The following is a 21,765-nucleotide window of genomic DNA, read 5'->3' on the forward strand; positions in this document are numbered from 1 at the left end:
GTTACATCAAGTTTCTCTAAGAAAAGATATAAATTAGACATTGATGGTATTTCAGTCTTTTAGGGAAAAAGCAGCTCAACTTTAGAGGATGAGAGTGAAGGAAAGGATCTCTTAAACGTATGAATGTTGTACTGTAAAATATGAAACAATAAGCTACCTAGAAAATGATCATTTTTCTAGAATAAAAAGGTAAAGAATAAAGATCTATGGACCCAAATATGATTGCTGCTACTAGGCTTTTTGTTGTTGTTTTATTTATCTTTTTTGGGGAGGCGAGAGGGAGCAGTGACACAGAGGTCATGACAGAAAAATCTAGAAAGACCAAAGCTAAACTAAACTAAAAGCAGCTCATGAGAATGTATGCTTCAATGATGAAGGCTACTGTCTAGATGATATAGTTTTCTAGTATATTTTTACATTTTAGGGAAACAGCAACAAATTAGGCTTCTAGTGATAAGTTTATTAACAGGTATCCACAAATTACAGAAAGGAAATAAATTTTGAAAAAAACTTTATGAAACAAATTCTAATATGCCTTGTCCTCCTGTTTTTGCCTAAATGTAGCTGAGAATCTATCTATGTAAAGTCACATAAGTCCTGTATAAAATGGACTCCATGAGGCCAATACAGTCTAAATTACATCAACAAAATCATCACAGCTTTGACATAACATTTGGCAACAAAATTAATCAAATAATTATTAAACAAAGATATTTAAATTTAATCTGCACATATACATATATAAATATACGTGTAGTAAATGGAGTATGAGTTCATATATAATTTAAAGTGTTTTTCTTAATTTTACATGTAACTAAAATAATAAAGAATATACATGTATCCAACAGAGACTTAAATTTGACAACTGCTGGACATAATTTAGTCAAATTTAAAGTAACAAACTCGGAAAGAACAAAATATGCATAAAAACCCATAAAAACATATACACATTTTTGGCCAACATATAAATAAGGGCACCTATTTCCAAAGCATAATATAACAAAGCATTATACAAGAGAAGCAATTGCAATGCATTCATTTTTACTGTAGTTCAATGTAATTATTAAATTAAAATCTTACTTTAGGAGTAGCTGGTTTTAAGCAAATTCAAAATATTTTTCCACTGGCAAATTTCGTATTACTATGACTAATCTTTTAGAGCTATGTATTTCTTTCAAAACAGCTTATGCCTTTGTACAGAATTTGGATCACGTACCCATGCCTCTGTCTGAATGGGCCTGATGTTGCTTAGTAGCACCTCTTCATAGTTTCCATAATCAATGAATTTAACAACTGCTGTCATACCTGAAGAATGAAGAGCTTCAACTTCTGCTCGGTAAAACTGAGGAGACAAAAAGGAATTTTAAATATGACAATCAATATTGTCTACAAAGGGTGATACATGATGGAAATGTAAATACTCAAAATGTTACAATATTTGTATTTTTTGAAAGCTCATTTTTTAAATCAATTTTTATTGAGACATAATTGACATATATCATTGTATTAGTTTTAAGTGGACAACATAATGATCTGATATATGTATATATTGTGAAATGATTACCACAATCAGTCTAGTTAGCATCCATCACCACATATAGTTACATTTTTTTCTTATGATGAGAACTTTTAAGATTTACACTCTTAGCAACTTTAAAATATACAATATGTTAAAGAAAATAATTTTTAAGAGAATAATATTTTTAAGAAAGAAAGCTTACCTTTGGATAATCATAAATTGGCTAAGAAAAAGAGAGAAATTCTCTCAGCCATGTGAGTTCTGATATACGTACACTGAGCAGTAGTAAGATTTCAGAACTAAGAGGGTCAATAGAGAAGAACATTCACATGCTAATGGGTGTAAAAAGAACTAGTGTTATGTTTTGTTGTTAGCCATTGAAGCCCTTTGACTAAAACTGGTAAGATGATTCTTATGTACTAATCAGAATATTTAAGTATGGAGCAATGTATTTAAAAAACAGAAATACATGACAAAAAAAAAAACAAAACAAAGAAAAAGGCTCATTGTTGCAGTCATACAGGCAGCTGTGGTGAAGGAGGGTTTTCAGGTAAAAAGTAAGCACATTACTTATACCCAGGATTTATAGGATTTGAGACATTGTAAGACCGGACACTTTTATTTCATCTGTTTACCCAGTGTTCCTTGGCTCTTGGAAGCAACACACATTAACAAACTCACTAGGAACTGAATTTACGTAACAACTACAATTTTTAAATTTATCTGTTGAGGTAACTGGGAGTAGGTCAACTGATTGGAGTATTCCCTCCACTATAGGTCAACCCATTCAGGACTCAAATTATACATCTGAACGTTGCTTAGTGAATATGATATGGAAACGAAAAACTCATAAAACTCTTATTTACTCTTAAGAAATGTTTTCTTCAAACTAGGGCAGTTGGATGCTCTAATATAACACTCGAACAGTAACCCTTAATATAACAGGACCCTATAGGACCTTCCCAGGACAAACACCCCTCTCCCTCCATGTCCTCCACCTGCCCCTTGTCTGTAGAAAAACTTTAGCCAAAGAATAAATTTAATCAGAGAAGTGAGAAAATGCAGAAACAAAGGAAAACAGTCAAGCAAGACAAAAAAATAATATTGATAGTTTAGCCATTAAGCAAAGTCAAGGACCTTTAGTTTCTCCTCCAGGGCTACAGATAAATATTCTGAGCTGTATCCTTTGAGCTGTTTTGCAGATACTGAAACCCCCACCAGGTAGAAAAAGTTAACCACGGGCTTCCCTGGTGGCGCAGTGGTTGAGAGTCCGCCTGCTGATGCAGGGGACACGGGTTCGTGCCCCGGTCCAGGAAGATCCCACATGCCGCGGAGCGGCTGGGCCCGTGAGCCATGGCCGCTGAGCCTGCGCGTCCGGAGCCTGTGCTCCGCAACGGGAGAGGCCACAACAGTGAGAGGCCCGCGTACCGCAAAAAAAAAAAAAGTTAACCACATGATGACTAGCCATGACATAAGCTGTTCCATCTTACACAATTCCAAGAACTGGCCTCAAGAAAATGGGAACACACCGACGCTGGAGTTGAAGATTACTTGTACTTAAAACAATCATATGATGCTGATCAGGTCACTGCATGACCAATTTCAAGATGATTGCTGGAGCTGACTACTGTTCTGCATGTAGCTCCCCTCCACCAACCCCTCCCTCCACACGTACATCCCTGAAAGTCCACTTTAAAAGCTCTTGCCCCCTGATGAGCAATGGGGAGTTAGTTTTTTGGGACACAAGTCCATCTTCTTCCCAGGACTGCCAGCTTCCTCAATAAAGCCATCTTTCCTTTTACTCAACACTTGTCTCTCGAGATTTGGCTTTCAAGCTATGAACAGAAAAGCCTGAGTTCAGTAACATTAATAGGCTCACCAGAATCAAAAAATACTAAACACAACAAAAATTCTTATTCTTAATCTTCTAAAATAGCAGTTACTCTGGGTATATCAGGAAAGAACCTGCTTTCACTGAGTTTTTTTTTTTAAATAAGTGATGCCTTTTTTTAAGTCTTTATTGAATTTGTTACAATATTGCTTCTGTTTTATATTTTTTGGTTTTATGGCCCCAAGGCATGTGGGATCTTAGCTCCCCGACCAAGGATCAAACCCTCACCCCTTGCATTTGAAGGCAAAGTCTTAACCACTGGACCGCCAGGGAAGTCCCTGTTTTCACTGATTAACTAGTATACTTCATACTACAAAAGTTATTAAGTTAATCCATCATATTTTCCTTTCCAGATCTGGATGCTAGCAAATTTCGAGATACCATGCTAGAATTTTCCTTATCTTAGAGTTCTTAATATACATTCACATCTCTCCCTTCCTCCTTTATTTCTTAGCCTTACGCTTCTGTGTTCTGTAAATTGCTGTATTTCTGGACCCATGCTTCAGGTGTAAGCTTCTTAGATAATTAATGTCAGTTCAGGTAAGTTCAACAGGTAAGTTCAACAATGACAGCCAGTCATAATACATCCTAGGGAAACAAATAACTTGGCATGCTTTCAGGAACTACATGTGAAAAATGAATTCTGTATAATGTGGAAAGTACTGCAATAAAGGTGTAGTGATATGGCACTTAATAAAGCTGAGGAGTTCAGGAAAAGCTTCCTGGGGCACATGACAATGGATACGGTCTTCAAGGATGAAGAGTATTTAGCCAAGTTAAGAACTGAGGAGGGTGTTCCAGGGAAAGTTACAGAGACATGAAACATGAAGAAAAGGATAGGAAACAACAAGCAGTTTTAAATTAACTATGGCATGATGGGTCAACCAACAGGACAAGAAGGTAAGGACCAGCTGATAGAGGCTCTATATGCATGCTAGAGGCTACAAGTGAAAGATTTTAACTAGGAAGAATGACATATGCTCTAAGACCAAGATCACAGTGTTGGCAGTTTCAGTGACAAGTTTAAGAGGAATAAGATTTAAGGCAAGGAGACCAATTTGGAGGCTGTTACGATACCCCAGTTGAAAGAGCTGAACTAGTTATGGCAGACATACAGGGAGAAAAAGCATTGTCCCAAATGCTCAAATCCTTCTATGGAAGTAAAGCTTGAGAGAAGGCAAGATATCATGAGGAATATTTTAAATGATACTAACTGATTATTTCCAGAACATCATTACAATGCAATTAAGATTATGCTTTCTTAATGACAGTTATAGGCAATGCTTTCCCTAAATCTTTACCTTAGTCTCTGGCTAGAAAATCAGAAAGTTGACTATTCTTGAAAAAACACTTAAAAGTTATCTCTTAAATTAGGTGGTTTCAGAAGATAACTAATGCCATCTCTTTCAGAGAGTGAATATTTATCTTATTTGCTTAAAGGTGCATCTATACAGAGCCTACAGTCCTTCACTCTAAACTGAATGTATACATCCACGTAAATTCAAAGTAGTCATCTTAGACGATCATCCAATTATTCTAAGAATACTCTAAAAGCTCAAAACATTTTGGGAAATATTAGGCACTATCTTTCAGAAGCTATATGACATTACTTTGAATATATTCAGTAGAGGCAATAGATGAATTCAGTATCATTGATTTTCTGAGAAAATTACAATTGAAAGTAAAGCTTTAATAACAATCTCATCAGGTATTTGAAGGCATTTGGGTAACAGCACAGATAAAACTATCTGATATATCCCAAGCACCTAACGCTTAGCAGCTACTCAATTATGGTCTGTTGAATACTCAATATTTGTTGAAGAACTTGTCTAAGTGTAATATCTAAATATCTTAGGTCTGTTATTCTCTGTTGCTTTATTTGTTTCTGGTCTTTCATATTCTCTCTCTCTCTCTCTTTGTATTTTTAACCATGCCTCATAATTTTTTATAGGATACCAGACATTGTAGATGAAATACTATGAAGAGGATCTGTATAGAAAATGTTACTTTTCCCCAAAAGAGGATTATATTTTGGGGGGCAGGCAGATAGAGTACAAGGAGATATCCTTAATCATGTAAAGGGCTGATTTTAGGCATTGTACTGGCTTGTTTGTATTTTGCACTTACTACTAGGGCACAATCCTTATGGGATTTCAATGGAAAGCCTGAGTCTTTTACCAAGCCTTTCAAACATTATTAATTATTAATCATTTACTTCCTCTGCTCGTCAAGGTCACCATCAACTCCACACTGTCCAATGCAAACTAAAATTTCCATCCTCACCTTAACCTTTCACAGAAGCATCTGACAGAAGTGAACCCTCCCTCTAAGGTAGACAATGTTAGTTCTATAAACTAACACTGATTTCCAACTACTTCTTGCCTCTACCATAATGGAGAAACAGTTAAGCATAAGTAACCCCTCACTAGCCAAATCAAACAGTTGTTGTATTTTGGAAAGTGAGTGGTCTCAGCTGCAAGAGTAAGAGTCTAGATAGTGAAGAACACCTGTACTTGCTTTCCAAGTCTCCCTAATAGCCAAGGAGAAGCCAAGTGAAACAGTTCCAACCAATGAAATTTGTCTGTTGGTATTTCTGGGAAGGCTTTTGCTTTTCTTGAAAAAAAGAAAAGACACAGCTAGTGCTGTCTCCTCCTCTGCTTTTAGCCTTGAATAAAAACTTGACAGTAGAGATGCTGCTTCTAGACAAATGTTATCTCACATTCATACCAAAACCTTAAAAGACTACGCCATCTAGTTGTACCTGGACCCCTCCTTGCTGCTATCATTAGATAACACCTCCTGATCCCAAGCCCTACAGCATCTTTTAAAAGATCCAACCACACTTCCTAGCCTGAATTTCAGTTCCTTGAAATTTTCAGTTAACTTTACTTCCACCACTCCTTTTAGCCACACACAGGCACACCCTTATCAACTGAAACTACTCTACATATGAAATATTTATTTCAAATATGTTTTGACTTGATCCTCACATCCACCTAGGTCCCTCACACTATAACTCACCTCTGTTTTTATTACCTTGCTAATATCTCCAGTCCCCTAACTACTCGACTTTTTTCCTGTGTAAGTGCCCCCTTGAGAATGAACTAGTTAACAAAGTCAACAAATAATTATGAAATCCCTATGAGAGAGGAACAGGGCAATAGAGGAAAAACTAGAGATACATGGTCCTGCCTTCAAGGAACTTAAAATCATGGTAGGGGAAAGAGTTATTCAATGCAGGAACCAAAACCAAAAATACTTACAAACTGTAATAAGTTTTAGAAAGTGAACAAGGCACTGATTGAGAAAGACAATAATGTAGAAGGGATGAGGGGGCAGAAAAGAAGGGCTTCTTCTAGAAAGTATATGAGCCAAGTCCTCAAGGATCAGAAGAGTAGTTGGTGGAAGAGCATGTTGGGCAGAAGGGGAAACACGTACAAAGGCCCTTCTCTCTGAGGGTCCCTCTGTCCTCTTCCCCTTCCTGTTTGCACTGTGTTGGTCCTCTCCCTCTCAGCCAGGCTCTTTTATCTGATGCACTGTATTCCTTCTCAACCTCATCTTCTTTTTTTTTTTTTTTTTCACGATTTCCCTCTTTCCCTTTTAGCCAGAATATAATGTAGAACTGAAGATTGTTTAAATGATTTGTTTCTTAGATTATTTATTATTAGCTAAATAATTAACCTTCCTGCTCTTAATTTTTTTAAAGTAGGCTGTGTATTTATCTTTAAATTAAATGAAATCTGCAGAATTTGTGTCATTCAACTGATTTTCTCCCTTGTGAATCAGTATAATTTTACTAGAAAGAAAATATTAATAGTTCAGTTGATGATAACTGAAGTAACTCATCAACTTCACTTAATCACTTTTACAATACTTTTCTGATATGCGGGTGAAAATCAAACTTAACATAACCAAATCCTATGGGACTCCTAAGCCTCCATAAAAAATATTAAATATTTTGTTTTCCCTTTGATAAGTTATATATGTATACATCTATTCAAAGACTTTACAAACTAGTACAATCACAGAACACAACTCAGTCCCAAAGTAATGGCTTTCTATGGTCTCACTAGCCTGTTACATTCAGTACTATTAGTATTTAATAACTTTATAACATGCATACCTTGTTGTCTTCCCAATAAAGTGCTAAACATTCATCTCCAGGTTTCCACAGTTTTGCATACTCCATAGGAATAGATGATTCAAGTACTTTTTCTGGTTTAATTGGCCCAGATCTTCTTTTGGGCCCACTATTGTAAAATATTTTATCATCATAGGGTGTAGCTGTGATGGGTCCTGCTGGCTTAATAGGTCCTACTCGCCTTCCCTTCAGTGGCATTTCTGTCTCTCCATTTGGAACACCAATGAAACTATTTGTTCGGACAGGATTCTGGTAATCAGCATTTACATTAAAATGTTTTTCAATTTTCACACCACTAAAAGCTTCATTATTTATTGTTCGTGGTTTCCTATCATAAAAATGATCAGGATTTGTTGTTTGGCTTTCTCTTTTCCCACGTTTTTGATTATTATAATCTATGGATTCTTGAGGAAGTGGATTTTCTTTTGCCTCTGCATAGGACGGAACTTTTCCTGATTTGCTTTGCATAGAGTTATCCCTTTTTTTAAATGCAGCATCATTGTGCTGGGAACTTAAAGGGTATGAAGTATCTTTAGTTCTATCATATCTAGAATATGGTCTATCACACTTGATTCTCTCTTCAGCCCATACTTCAGATCCTGAAGAAGTACTTGGTCTTTCAGAACCTCTGTTTCTAGGTAATCCACTGCCTTCTAAAACTGACTTTGAATTTTGGATGTCTCTTTGAAAACGAGGAGGTTTTTCATTCCTTGGCTGTCTGGTATCATTTCGAGGAAGATATCTTGGTTGATTATTATCTTTTACTCCATTTTGCTCAGTATTTGACAATCTGTGTTGTCCTTGATGAAACTGCTGTGGCTGTGATTTAGGTTCTGAAAAGTAAAAGTATATCATATGCATATTAAAATGAAGACTCTGTATTAATACTTAATTATCAAACTACTATTTTAACATCTTCCACTATCTTCCCACCTCATTATCTTAATCCCTCTTTACTTTGTTAGAGTCCTGTATTTCTAATGTACAGTTTGCCTGGTTAGCCACATTAGTGAAGTAAAGCAATGATATGAACCATGAATAAATGGTGGATAATTCAAAAACAAGTTGTCTTTGTCACTGAATATTTGCACTGTTATAACATAGCCAATCTATATATGCTATTCTGGTAATTCATTTCCCAAGCCAGTAATGAAATAGAACTGCAACCTGATAACACAGAAGCTGCTATAAAACTGTACAAGTACAACCCTTGCTCAAGTCCTTTCTGAATCCCAGTCTCATTTAAAATGTATAGCTATCATTGTCAGTCAAGTTCTAGTCTTTGCAAAAAAAAATATTTCTCAAATCTTTCTGGATCTGGAATTGCCAAGTGCTTGGATTACAATTAGATATTTACTATAGACCTATCAAAGTAATTAAGAACAGGTACTACTTGGAAATATAGAAAAAAGTGTCAAAGATATGATTAAGCAAAATAGTGCAGATAATGTCCAACTAGAAATCAAAATCAGTAACATGGTAAATATATACTCATAATCTGATGGTTATATTTCACATAATGATTTTTATTCTACTTCAGTTTGTACTGTGTCACTTACTCTTTCTTCCTCCATTGTTTCACACAGCATGTCTATAACACTATTACCAATCATATTGACTGGTCTTTGGTGTACACATCTTGTTTCTCTTGTCATACACTATAATCAATATGCAGATCAGGATTAATCTTACATTTCCCCACGGTCACAATACTTCTTAACAGGGGCACTATTGACATTCTGGGTGAGAATGTTTCCTGTATTTGCAAGAAAATTAACTTCTTTGACCTTCAGATACTAAATCCTAAAGCATTCTCCCTCAGGATTCCTAGTCACTGTGACTACTCAAACTGTCTCCATACATTTCCAAACACCCACTGGAGGAAAAAAGGTACCAGATAAAATGTTTAGATCAATAGGAATAAAGAGAAGACCTTTAAAAGTTCCTGAATGACAAAGCAAGTCAAGACTAAAGATCAAGGCTCAAAATGAAAAGAAACTTCTCAATGGAACCACTGGAAGCTAGAAAGCAATCTAACAGACTTTAAATGTCTTTGAAATTAAAGGAGAATTATTTTCTAAGTACAATTCTATATTCAGCCAAACCACCCATTAATTGTGACAAAGAATAAAAATTTTTCAAATATGCAAGATCTCAAATAATAGCCAAGACCATCTACAGAGACATTTTTACAAAATCACTTTTTCCCAAGATGGGCTTTATAAATATAACACAAATATCTTATTTTTAAATCACTGTAGTCAATATTAATTTTTTCTTTAGAGAGAAGAAAAGTGGACACAAATGAGCATTTTCAGCAGAAAGCATGTTTTGGCATTTGTTCCAGTCATTATTAGAGAATAAAGGCAGCAGCCGTCTCTTGCTGACAATCTGCTATGTATTAGGTACCCCACACTAGCACTTTATACACATTATCAATAGTCCCCACAGTAGTCGTAACATACAGGTATTGTGAGGTTTATTTAATAGAGAGAGGTAAAGTCCTTTATATATTGAATTGAAGAAATTTTTCAGCTTCCAAAATAAATCAAATATGAAGGTATTTTATTTCCTGACAAGGTTTGAATAGATATTCGGGGAGTAAGCTTTTTAGATCTGTTTAGGGATCAATTTTTCAAAATTATTCCAGTTAGGAACACCAAAATCTATGATGATCAGGAAATACAAATAACTTAAGTCATCATGAGAGTAACTGAGTATCCTGGACTACCAATGGCAGTTGAATAACCATATATACGGAATGAAGGCTTCAATTAGGCTTGGTAGGTGTGGGAGAATTTGATTTCAGTTCTTCTAAAAGAAGAAAAAAGGTAAAGATTTCCTAATCTATTTTAACTGAAGATGTACATTAGATTACAGAATAAAACAATTAATTTTACTACTAAAGAATATAATTCATTTGCATTATTATGCTGAGGCAATATAGTGAGAGAAGAATCTATAAAGGAAACTGCTTTTTAAATAAGAACACCTTAAAAAAAATAAACTCGATGAGGCAGAAGATAAAATTGTGCTTTTAAAAGAACATAGTTTTCGGGCTTCCCTCGTGGCACAGTGGTTGAGAGTCCGCCTGCCAATACAGGGGACACGGGTTCATGCCCCGGTCTGGGAAGATCCCACATGCCACGGAGCAGCTGGGCCCGTGAGCCATGGCCACTGAGCCTGTGCTCCACAACGGGAGAGGCTACGACAGTGAGAGGCCCGCGTACCGCAAAAAAACACAAAAAAAACACATAGTTTTCATATACATCCATTTAATTCCAAAATAAAATAACAGTAAGCCAAGGAAGGTCCTTAAAGGTTTCATCATTCTTGGATTTCCTTAAACCTAATACCTTCTATCTTAGGTAGTTAAGTAATGATGTCAGATATAAAGTAAATATTTTGAAACTGAACTAATCTATTAAATAAATAAAAAAATATGCTCAATCACTAAATTCTGGAATGGTGATTTTAAATAAATTAAGAAATAGCCCAAAAGTCAAATAGAAAGCTCCTCAACTCTGCATCATTCAATTCTGAATCTAGTGGCTCTCTGCCACCTTTCGTGAGGAGGCATGATTATCCCAAGCCACCAAAATACTAATTGGCACCAGGGGCCAGGTCTACAGTCACTCTAATAGGAATATACTGAGACACTCTTCTGTATAGGAAGGAGAATAAAATGCATCACTATTTTTTTCTTTTTTTTAATGACCTGAAGGGGAAAGATGAAACAAAACAAAAGCATAAATGGAAATTGGTAACATTTAATATTAAATAGGAGGAAAAAAAAAATTAGCAAAAAAATGACAGAAAAATTCATCACAAAATAGATAAAACTGTGAAAACATCTAAAAAATTAAAGTGATACAAGTCCATATGATAAAATTAATCAAAGACTACTACATGAGTTTCATTTGCCTTGTAATAAAATGTTCCTATTAGACCAGATCATGAGTTTCAAAATTCATCTTTACAAGATAATTGATTACAATGTTTTACAGCCCCATGATTTGAAATGCAAGGATCATTAAGAACGAATTTACTAATTGTCACAAATTATTTGGGTTTGTACATAAGAATATGCTTAATTAATCAGGTATCTTAAAATATTAATACTTCTTTGCAGAGTATTCATTCTCCAGTCACAGTTGTACCTGCTTTTAATAGTAAAAAAACAGGTATATTTTGTTTCCCAGGATGACTCTTCATTTTATTCTGAGACACCTACCTGAAGAAATGACTTAATTAAGAGTTTACTACGTACCTGACTCTACTTTAAGGTCTTTTGACTACATTACTTCATATAATTCTCCCAACCACGCTGAAGGGCAATATTATTATCCCCATTTTACAAGTGAATTAACAGAAAGCAAGGCTAACAGCTAGAAAACGTTGAAGCCAGAGCTTAACTCAAATCTAACTGAAGCAAAAGCCCACAATTTTCTCATTATGCCAACCTGCCTGCTCACAGGAACAAAACAGAATGTAACCAACATGTTAACTACAATTTTATCACCTACATTTGTTCATTTCTGGTGCAATGCAGAAATCACAAAAGCTCTTTGGCAAAACCAAAGGAATGGCCATTTATGGGCTAGATACTATTTTTAAAAAGTCATAGTACCACAGCATAACAGGTTACCTACTAATGCAGACATTAATTCAAGAAGAATGGTTAAAATTATTGCTGAGTAATCCTTCAACAAATAAAGCAAAATAAAAACAAATCATTAAAGATACTTGTTACAAAAAGATGGTATTAACTGATTAGTACATGAATTCACATTAAAACAGAAGCATAACATTTTCTAATATTTCTATGTTTATATATAAACCCGATTACATTTTTTTTCACATCAAAATTTTCAACTAATTTTCTCATTTACACAAATCAGGGCTTTTGTGTAAAATATCATTAGATATTGTGTATATTCTGTAATGATCACAAAACTCTTTGGCTATAAAATTTTATCTATCAGCTCAAAATTTATACTTTGTGTCCTCTGTAAAAAGTTACTTCCTCTATAAATTTATTCTGTATGAATTCTGACTTAGATTAAAAAGGTTATGACAAGGAACTATGTTTCATTCTTAGCAGGTACATATAAACACAAGTGGTTATTAAATGATTATGTTCTCCATATAGTAAAAAATAAACTGTAGCCTTTTAAAAATATTATGTTATAGGAAGAGAAATTGCCCATTACCCCAAGCCTAAAGCATAACTTTTTCATGCTATATTAAATACATCCTTTCTTACCACTCTCTTCAAAATAATCACTTTAACATCCATAGAACATTTATCTACTGGATATCCTTCAGCTTGTCTTCTAACCCCACTACTTCACTGACACTATTTTTGTCAAGGTCTCCAATCAGTGGTGTGTTGGAGCCAGTCTGAATATTGAACAAAAACAGATTATTAAATTTTCAGAAAATCTGCAATCTGGTTGCAGATTGAAATTAGCTAATTTTTGATGGCTTGAAATTAGCCATAGTGGAATATTTACACCACAGAAATCAGGAAAAGCTAAAAATCAGAGCATCCCTCCCCTGCCTCCCACCTCTTCCCCCACAGCCAGTTGTTAAACATTCACCAGCACACTCTTAATGCTATGTAAACCCAATGGACACCTCCCATCCTTACCTCTGTTTCTACTCCTCCTACTTTTTGGCAGCTGTTTTCTCAGTTTCCTTTGCTGACTCTTCCAGCTCTATTCAATCTCTAAATTCTACTGCCTGTTGAGTATCTCTCCTTGATTTTTGAAAAACATATCTTTAAAAAGTGTATTTCAAACTCACAGTAAGCCAATTTTCACCAACTTTCTATACATTACCTTTAAATTTTTTCACTAAAGTTATCCCTAAATCCACATGTAAATTTCTATATACAATTAATTTTTAAATTCAAATAACTACTAACTTTACATTAATAATCCGGACATTACCTGTGCAGCACTGTGGCATATTTTCACTTTCCACCTGCTATTTTATCTAGAACCTTAAACTACCTGGATAATGTCAGGTGCTATGCTGTCAGAATGCTTAAAAATCTAGGGACCACAATGTCATAACAACACAGATCAGAGCATTTCAAAGTAATTCTAGCTAAGGACCAGGGTTTTTGTTGTAGTTATTGGTTTTGGTTTTAATTTCCAATCAACTGTTGACTGTCACTTTTGTAAAATGCAGTAACAAATATTGAGGCATTGACAAACTACTAAAAGAGTTTCTGAATACTTACTCTCAATTTCAGTACTTATCTGTACTTATTCAAAATCAGACACTATATCAGTATCACTGGTACAGACTATTCACTGTTAAGGTAACAAGTCCACATTATGGAATTAGAAACAACTATCTCAAGTTAATCTTAAAGCACTATCTAGATATGTGGGGTAAATTTGCACTTCAAAAAAAAAAAAAGGAATGGTAGAAAGAAATCAGTCCTATAAGAAAAAATCAAGGACTGGGAAGGTCATACTGGTGGTTAGGGATAGAGAGAAAGTGACAGGCAGTGGATAGATAACTACACATTTTCTCTCTTTTGCTAACAGCTTATGACTATTCACATAGCAATCATTCATCCCTGGCTTCCAAGTAAGCATTCCGCCATCAATTTCAATCAATCAGTTGCATAGGGAAATGAGGAGGAATGTTGTTTGATGCAACTGGATGTAAACATGCACAATACTCAATACATGGGCGACGTAAACATACATGATACTCAATACATGGGCAATCCTTTCTTGAGGAAATCCTTCACAAGAACATCTAGGCTAACACATACACATTCTCCTTGTCTTCTTGACCTAGTTTTCTGGCCTTCCAATAAAACTGTTACCATTCTATCATATTCCCTTCCTGTATCCCTATTCTTCATTCTTTAAAATTCAAGCTATAAATCTATAAGTCAAACTATTTAAACTGACTTGAAACTTGATTAAATGAAAATAAAACAAAACCAAAAAAGACACCTACCAACCATCCAAAGCCTGCGACTTCATACGCATTACTCACCAACCATTAATATTATACCTGCTACCATCTAAATATATTACATCTGAATATTATGTGGAATTTGAAATTATGCAGTACCATTAACCAAGAAAAATGCTACTTCTCACAAAATCCACAGAAAATAAAGAAATGGAACTCCACAAAAACAGTATATGTAATATAATCTGAATTTTATTCTGCCAACAAGAAGAGTCAATGGAGCATTTTAAGCAAGGGGGTAGTGGGATCAAATTTGTGTCTTGAAAGATCACTGTTTGCAAAATGGAGGATGAGATGATAAAGTTCTGCAAAAAGTCAGTGGAGGGTTGATGAGGGCCTAAAGTTGGGTAGTAGGGGAGGAGATGAGGACACAATGAGTGGAGGATGCTATTGCTACTACTGCTAATCACAATGATGTTAACGATGATGATAGTGGTGGTGGCGGTGGTGTTAGAACTACCATTATATGGAGGCCTATGTGCCAAACACTGTGCTTAGCACTTTTATGCATAATCTAATTTGATCTTCTCAATAACTCTAAACTTAGGTGGTGCTACTGTTTCCCCATTTCCCAATAATGAAATTAAGGTTTCAGAGATTATATAACTTTCCCAAAGACATACAACTAGTAAAATACAAGAGCTGTGAGTTAAGTTAGTGGTAGAATCAGTTGTATTTATCTGCCACAGCATCCATTCAATTCTCCTCTTCTTTTGGTAAAAGAACTCTGCTTTCAGTGATAACTACTCCCTCCCCTTTAACATATAATCCAGAATCAATTAAGATGTCCTAAGCTCTCCTGACTAAGAAGGAGGCAGATATAGACATTAGAAGATGGAAGGTCTTTTTTCTGTCTGATATTCCAGGTATAAGGGCCATTTGATTGTTTCTGAGAAATATTTTTTTTTTATTACTTTTTCATATTATGAATGGAGATTTGACACCAACAACTGTCAAGCAGACCATCCAAGTCTCTTTGTACTCCTATTTCAGCTGCTTCACACACACAAATGCCAGCATCTCCACTGGGAGTTGAGCTTGGGGAATCAATAATCATATGATGAAAGGTATTTATCTTTTCCCAGAAAAAATGTGCTTGGAAAATTAAGATAAGTGTTTTTACGTGCCTATCTTTATATGTCATTATGCCCCCTTATATACATTGGCCTTATGCTATACCTGGTGCTACCTGAGCCAATCTTTGCTTCCACGTGAAGACAGCCCATCAACACACAATTCAGAGACAGAGAAAGACCTTCCACTTATATAAGCCAATAAATTACTTTTTTTGCATATTTGGATTTCTGTGGCTTACAGCTTAATGTAAACTAATGCAGAAATTAGTGCCAGGAAAAAGAGTGATACAAGTGACAGACCTAAAATGTAAAACTTGTTTAGTAAAGGAAGGGTGCAAGGTAGTGAAAGCTGCTTCATCCCCTAAGAGAAGTTGGCACTCCTCATTGTTTGGTTAAACTGTAGCCTATTGTCTTGGAACTGAGACCACCTAACTAATGAGGCCAATGCTTTAGAGAACTTGATATGAAAATGTCAGGGCGATGAAAGGTGTTGGTTACTTCTTATTGCCTTCAGTAAGTCCTACAAGAAAGCAACAAGCTGGCAAGCTTGAAAGTAGAAAGGACACAGATGGAACTAGCTATGAGGTGCTCTTCTCAATTATACCAACAAGCCAAAAGGACTGTGACTCAGATAATCATGCTTCTTGAGAGATTACAGAATTCTATGAACCAAGGAATAAAAGAGGAAAAGTAGAAGATGAGACTGGGTCCTGGAAAGGGGAAGCTTGATCACCTATGACCATGTCCAACATTTATGAATGTTGGATGAGTTCTTAGTTCCTATAATTGTTTAATTTAAATCTTATCCTTTTCATAAAAAATATCTCTATTTGAATTCTGTTCATATTTTTCTAAGTGTTTACCCTTTATACAACTGGGTCATATTCTCTAGTCTACTTTCTAAAATTTTGACACAAAATACGGAGAAACATAAATAAAACTTGTAACACATACTTAATTTACAAAATAAGCTATAGAAACAAGGAAACAGAGGAGTATGAATTTAAGAAAGTTACTCTGTCCACTTTTTTCACAATGCCTCTTGTTCCCCATTTGGAAAAATGAAGGTTTTCCTGGTTTTATTTAGATGTAAAAAGTTAAAACAGTGAAGTTACTGTCTTAAGGCAACCCCTCCCTCTATCTCTGGCCAACCCAGATATCTTCCATGATAATAGAAAGAATAAAACCTACTCTTTTTGTCCCAAGTTGAAACTTAAAATATATATTTCTAGTGGGCATTGTTTCAAATGGTAGTTATGTATTACTGAAGTAATATATTGATAAACTTAAGGTATGTAAAGTTGAAAGTTGGCCTGATAATCTGGCCATGAACTCTATCTAGTCTATGAAACCAAAAATTTTTTTAAGAGCCTATATATGAGCCTTTTGAACACAACCCTATCACAAACTCATCAGTTGAATATTGACATCAACTGACTTGACATCAAATTATTACATATCACATAGAACACTTTAGTGATTACTCTCATAAAACAATGTAATCCAACATCATTTTTTTTTTTTTTGCGGTACGCGGGCCTCTCACTGTTGTGGCCTCTCCCGTTGCAGAGCACAGGCTCCGGACGCGCAGGCTCAGCGGCCATGGCTCACGGGCCCAGCCGCTCCGCGGCATGCGGGATCTTCCCGGACCCGGGCACGAACCTGTGTCCCCTGCATCGGCAGGCGGACTCTCAGCCACTGTGCCACCAGGGAAGCCCAACCTCATTTTTTTCAGAATATTTATAATAATGTCAACTAGAATTACATTTAACTTGAATTAAAAGACACAACAAAAACGTTAATGATACGAGAAAATCTCTAGGAAAAGTACATGTGATGATCAATTATAGGCACTACTTATTTTATTGCATTTCACCTTATTGTACTTTGCCAATACTGCGTTTCTTACAAACTGAAGATCTGTGGCAACTCTGAATTTGTTAGATGATGGTTAGCATTTTTGAGCAATAAAGTAATTTTTAATTAAGGTATGTACATTGTTTTTTTAGACATAATGCTATTTCATACCTAACAGACTACTGTATAGTGTAAACATGACTTTTATACGCACTGAAAAATCAAAAAAAATTTGTGTGACTCGCTTTATTGTGATGTTTGCTTTATTGTAGAAGTCTGGAACCAAACTTGCATTATCTCCAAGGTAAGTCTGTATCTCTGACGGAAATTTCTAAAAATCAGGATAAAGAAATGATAGTGCCCTTTGTTCTTTTAGAGAAAATTACATAATACAATGTGAAAGTAAATGTGTTACTTACCTGCATTAAATCTGTAAGAAACACATTCTTAGAGGATATATATATTTTTTTCCCAACAAGCCTAACACGTTACACAGAATTTGATATGACATAACAAGTCCATCCAGGCCTAGGCTTATTCAGCTAAACATGACTTTTAGGGTTACCTGAACTAAACAAAATCCTCAGACAGCTTAAATGATACAAAACATAGAAGCAAGAGAGGTTTGATAATTCAACTGAATTAGAAACAAACATTTAAAAAAAATCCAAATATACACATCATTGAATAATGATAACTTCTTTATAATCAATTTAGGTATGTAACAGACACAAATAATGACACTAATGATATGAACATGAATAAAATTAAGAGCCCATAGTTATTTTCATTAGCTGTCCATAAGGCATTTAACCATTAAAATTTATGGAGACTCTATCCTGAAAAGCTTTCTAGATTTTCCTTAGAAAAATGGCCAATATTTTCTCCCATCAATGCAGAGTTAATTTTAGAACGTAAGATTTATGGAACAATGACCAAATTCTGAGGGAAAACCAAAGTAGAGATTCAATTTTACAAAAGTAAGAGGTTATTCTGGGCTTTATTTTCAATTAAAAAGAAACATGAAATCATGAAGTAAGCAGAAAAACAATTCATTAACTTGCCTCAACTGTTTACTATGAACCTCAGCTCACCTAGGAATACCTCAATAGTATGAGAATTAATAAGAGAAGGAATAACAGAATGATCTTTTTTTTTGCAAGATACCTGAGGAGGACAACACATCAAACATTTCCATTAATCCTGTCACCTTTATTGTAACAGGATTGCATGAAGACAGAGCCAAGAGAATACAGGCACACCTCGTTTTATTGCGCTTTGCAGATATTGCATTTTTTTTTTTAACAAACTGAAGGCTTGTGGCAACCCTGCATCAAGGAAGCCTACTGGCACCACTTTTCCAACAGCATTTGCTCACTTCCATTCTCTGTGTCACATTTTGGTAATTCAAAATATTTCAAACTTTTTCATTATTATTATATTTGTTATGGTGATCTGTGATCAGTGATCTTTGATGTTACTACTATGACTTGCTGAAGCCTCAGATGATGGTTAGCATTTTTTTTTAACAATAAAGCATTTTTAATTAAGGTATGTACATTGTTTTTCCAGACATAATACTATTGCACACTTAACAGACTACAATATAGGATAAACTTTTTTTTTTTTAAACATAACTTTTATATACACTGAGAAACCAAAAAATTCGTGTGACTTGCTTTATTGCAATATTCACTTTATTGCGGTGGTCTGGAACCGAACCTGCAATATCCTCCAGGCATGCCTGCATAAGAAACATCTACAAGCATGATAATCTTCAGTCCATTTATGTATCAATTTATTGTCCCGCTGCTTGTGCTCATGTTTGTTATCATTAATCTCCTCTGATGCGATGTCAGCATCATGAAAGAAAGAGTTTAGGGTGAGAAGAGCTATTACTGAAAGGATAAGTTTCTCTGCTCAAACATTTAAAACAATGAAATACTGCAAACCAAGCAGTATTTTCAAGGCTGCCTGTTTAAAGGATTTCTTAGCCATTCAAAACAACTAGTTAGCCTTATTTTGGCAATAAAACTTTGAAATAAAGAATGTAATATTATTACAGATTACAAAAACGTCAGATCAGATTTGACTATTGTCAAAATACCTCTGCTAAGTCTTTATATTTTGTTTAGTGTTGCTTACACTAAGTAAATGATAAAAAGGTTTACACAAAGTAAATAATAATATTCTTTTTAATAAGCATTCCTATGACCTTTTAAGTTTGTGGTTTCTTCTGTCTCACAAACTAACAGTAAGCTTCTTTGAGGCAAGAGCTACAAAATCCATCTATTTCGATGAATTTTCTGAATGAGGTATTTTATTAAATTTTGTACCCCTGCTGCTTACCATAGACCAGGTACAAATAAATACTACATAAAATACTGCATATATAGAATGAACAATTTCTTACAACACATACAGTTGTAGCCTCACTTCAGTCTCAATCCCATTTTCCACCTTGCCAATGGACAAATTTTTTTTCTGAAAGCACCAAACTTTGTTACTGTCATGCCACAAACCCTTCCATGGCTTTACACTGTCATTTGGATACAGTAAAAACTCCTTAGGACAAAATCCTCTTGATTTTACATCTGGCCTTTTACATCTGGCCTTATACCTCTACCTCTCCCATAACCTCCCAGGCATAGGAACTGGCGTTCTGCTGCCTCCAAGCCTGGACATGCAGAGTTCCCTATATCTGGACCGCCCTTCCCCCAACACTCCTCCTTTGACCTGTCTAAATGCCACCTACTCTAAGAAGCCTCTGCCTATTTCCCATCTTGGTTAGCTGGCCTCCCCACACAGTACTTCTAGGAAAGAACAGAAATTTGCTTCTCTGAGAACAGTGGTTATCAAGTAGGACAGAAAACTCTAATGTAAGTTGGAGAGGGTAATTTCTGGGGTTAGGATGATCAAAGGAACATGTGAATTTGGATAAAATTTAAGAGCCTCTACAAACATTAGAAATACCTAATTTTTTAATTTGGGGATTTATGAAGGTTACAGGTTATATTCCTTGTGAAAATCTAGGGTGTGAAATACTATTATAATGCCTATATCTTTCTCATATTCTAGCTGACTCTGTACCATATTAAGAACAATAATGTAAATACAAAACAGTCTACTAAAACAATATCCAATATTAACATATGTGTTTATAAATTTCTGTTCCCTCAGAAGTAAATCTCTCTAACACTGATGTTTGGATTTCAGTGTATTATTCATGTCATGTATCTTAATTAACTTTAATACCTTTTCCCAAGTGGAATGCTAGTATACTACATTTTGTTGGTATAGGATGTGTTCTGTGAGAACTGAAAGCTGATAGACACACAGGTCACCGTAGATTACTATTTTTGGTCTCAACTTCATTAGGATTTAGTAGAGACTCTAGGAGTCAAAAGCAAATGTAGGGAGGCAGAAGGATAAAAGGAAATCAAAGGAGCTCTGATTGGGATAGTATAAAGGAAGGTTGGGACAAAAATATCTAGAAGTCAGATTTTAAGAAGCAGTAGAGATTCTCCTGCTAACCTTGCAGAAGCAAACATGTGAACTGCCTAGGGAGGAGGTCACGTGGCAAGGACCTGAGGGCTTCTAGGAGCTGAAGGCACTCCCCATGAAACATCAAACAAGAAAGCAAGAATGTCAGTCCTACATCCACAAGGAAGTGAATATTGCTAACAACCAGTTAACTTGTAAGAGGACCTTAAGCCTGAGGCAAGATCACAGCCCCAGCTGAAATCTTGATTTTAGTATGTGAAACATTGATCAGAGATCTCAAGTAAGCTGTGTTTTGACTCCTGAACCACAGAAACTATGAGATAGTATACTTGCATTGTTTTAAGCCACTGACCTTTTGGTAATTTGTGAAACAGCAACAGGAAATGAATTCATCATACTTTTTTTTTTTATTTGCGATACACGGGCCTCTCACTGTTGTGGCCTCTCCCGTTGCGGAGCACAGGCTCTGGACGCGCAGGCTCAGCGGCCATGGCTCACGGTAGCCGCTCCACGGCATGTGGGATCTTCCCGGACCGGGGCACGAACCCGTGTCCCCTGCATTGGCAGGCAGACTCTCAACCACTGCGCCACCAGGGAAGCCCTCATCATACTTTAAAAGCAAGAAAATATTGCTCTTACATGTGTCTACTTACAAATCTCATCTACATTCTACATCCAACATTTGTTTTTCAAACAATGCATTATCTTTTCTTTGTCATCTAACAAAAGATTCCATTTTCATGAAATCTGTAAACTTTAAATTTGTTATAAA

At 35.4% G+C, this 21,765-nt stretch overlaps 1 protein-coding gene across 1 annotated transcript in view; it reads right to left on the reverse strand.

Moving 5' to 3' along the window:
• The window catches only part of TDRD3 (tudor domain containing 3), a 203,839-nt gene that overhangs the window by 39,649 nt on the left and 142,425 nt on the right, over nucleotides 1-21,765 (reverse strand). The window contains exons 11-12 of the mRNA XM_067713741.1: nucleotides 7,534-8,384; nucleotides 1,217-1,342 (exon numbers count right to left, since the gene is read on the reverse strand). Of these exons, the coding sequence (XP_067569842.1) occupies nucleotides 1,217-1,342; nucleotides 7,534-8,384 (977 nt within the window). The remainder of the gene's footprint in view (nucleotides 1-1,216; nucleotides 1,343-7,533; nucleotides 8,385-21,765) is intronic.

This window comes from Pseudorca crassidens, chromosome 18, assembly GCF_039906515.1.
Source record: "Pseudorca crassidens isolate mPseCra1 chromosome 18, mPseCra1.hap1, whole genome shotgun sequence".
Classification (NCBI taxonomy): domain Eukaryota; kingdom Metazoa; phylum Chordata; class Mammalia; order Artiodactyla; family Delphinidae; genus Pseudorca; species Pseudorca crassidens.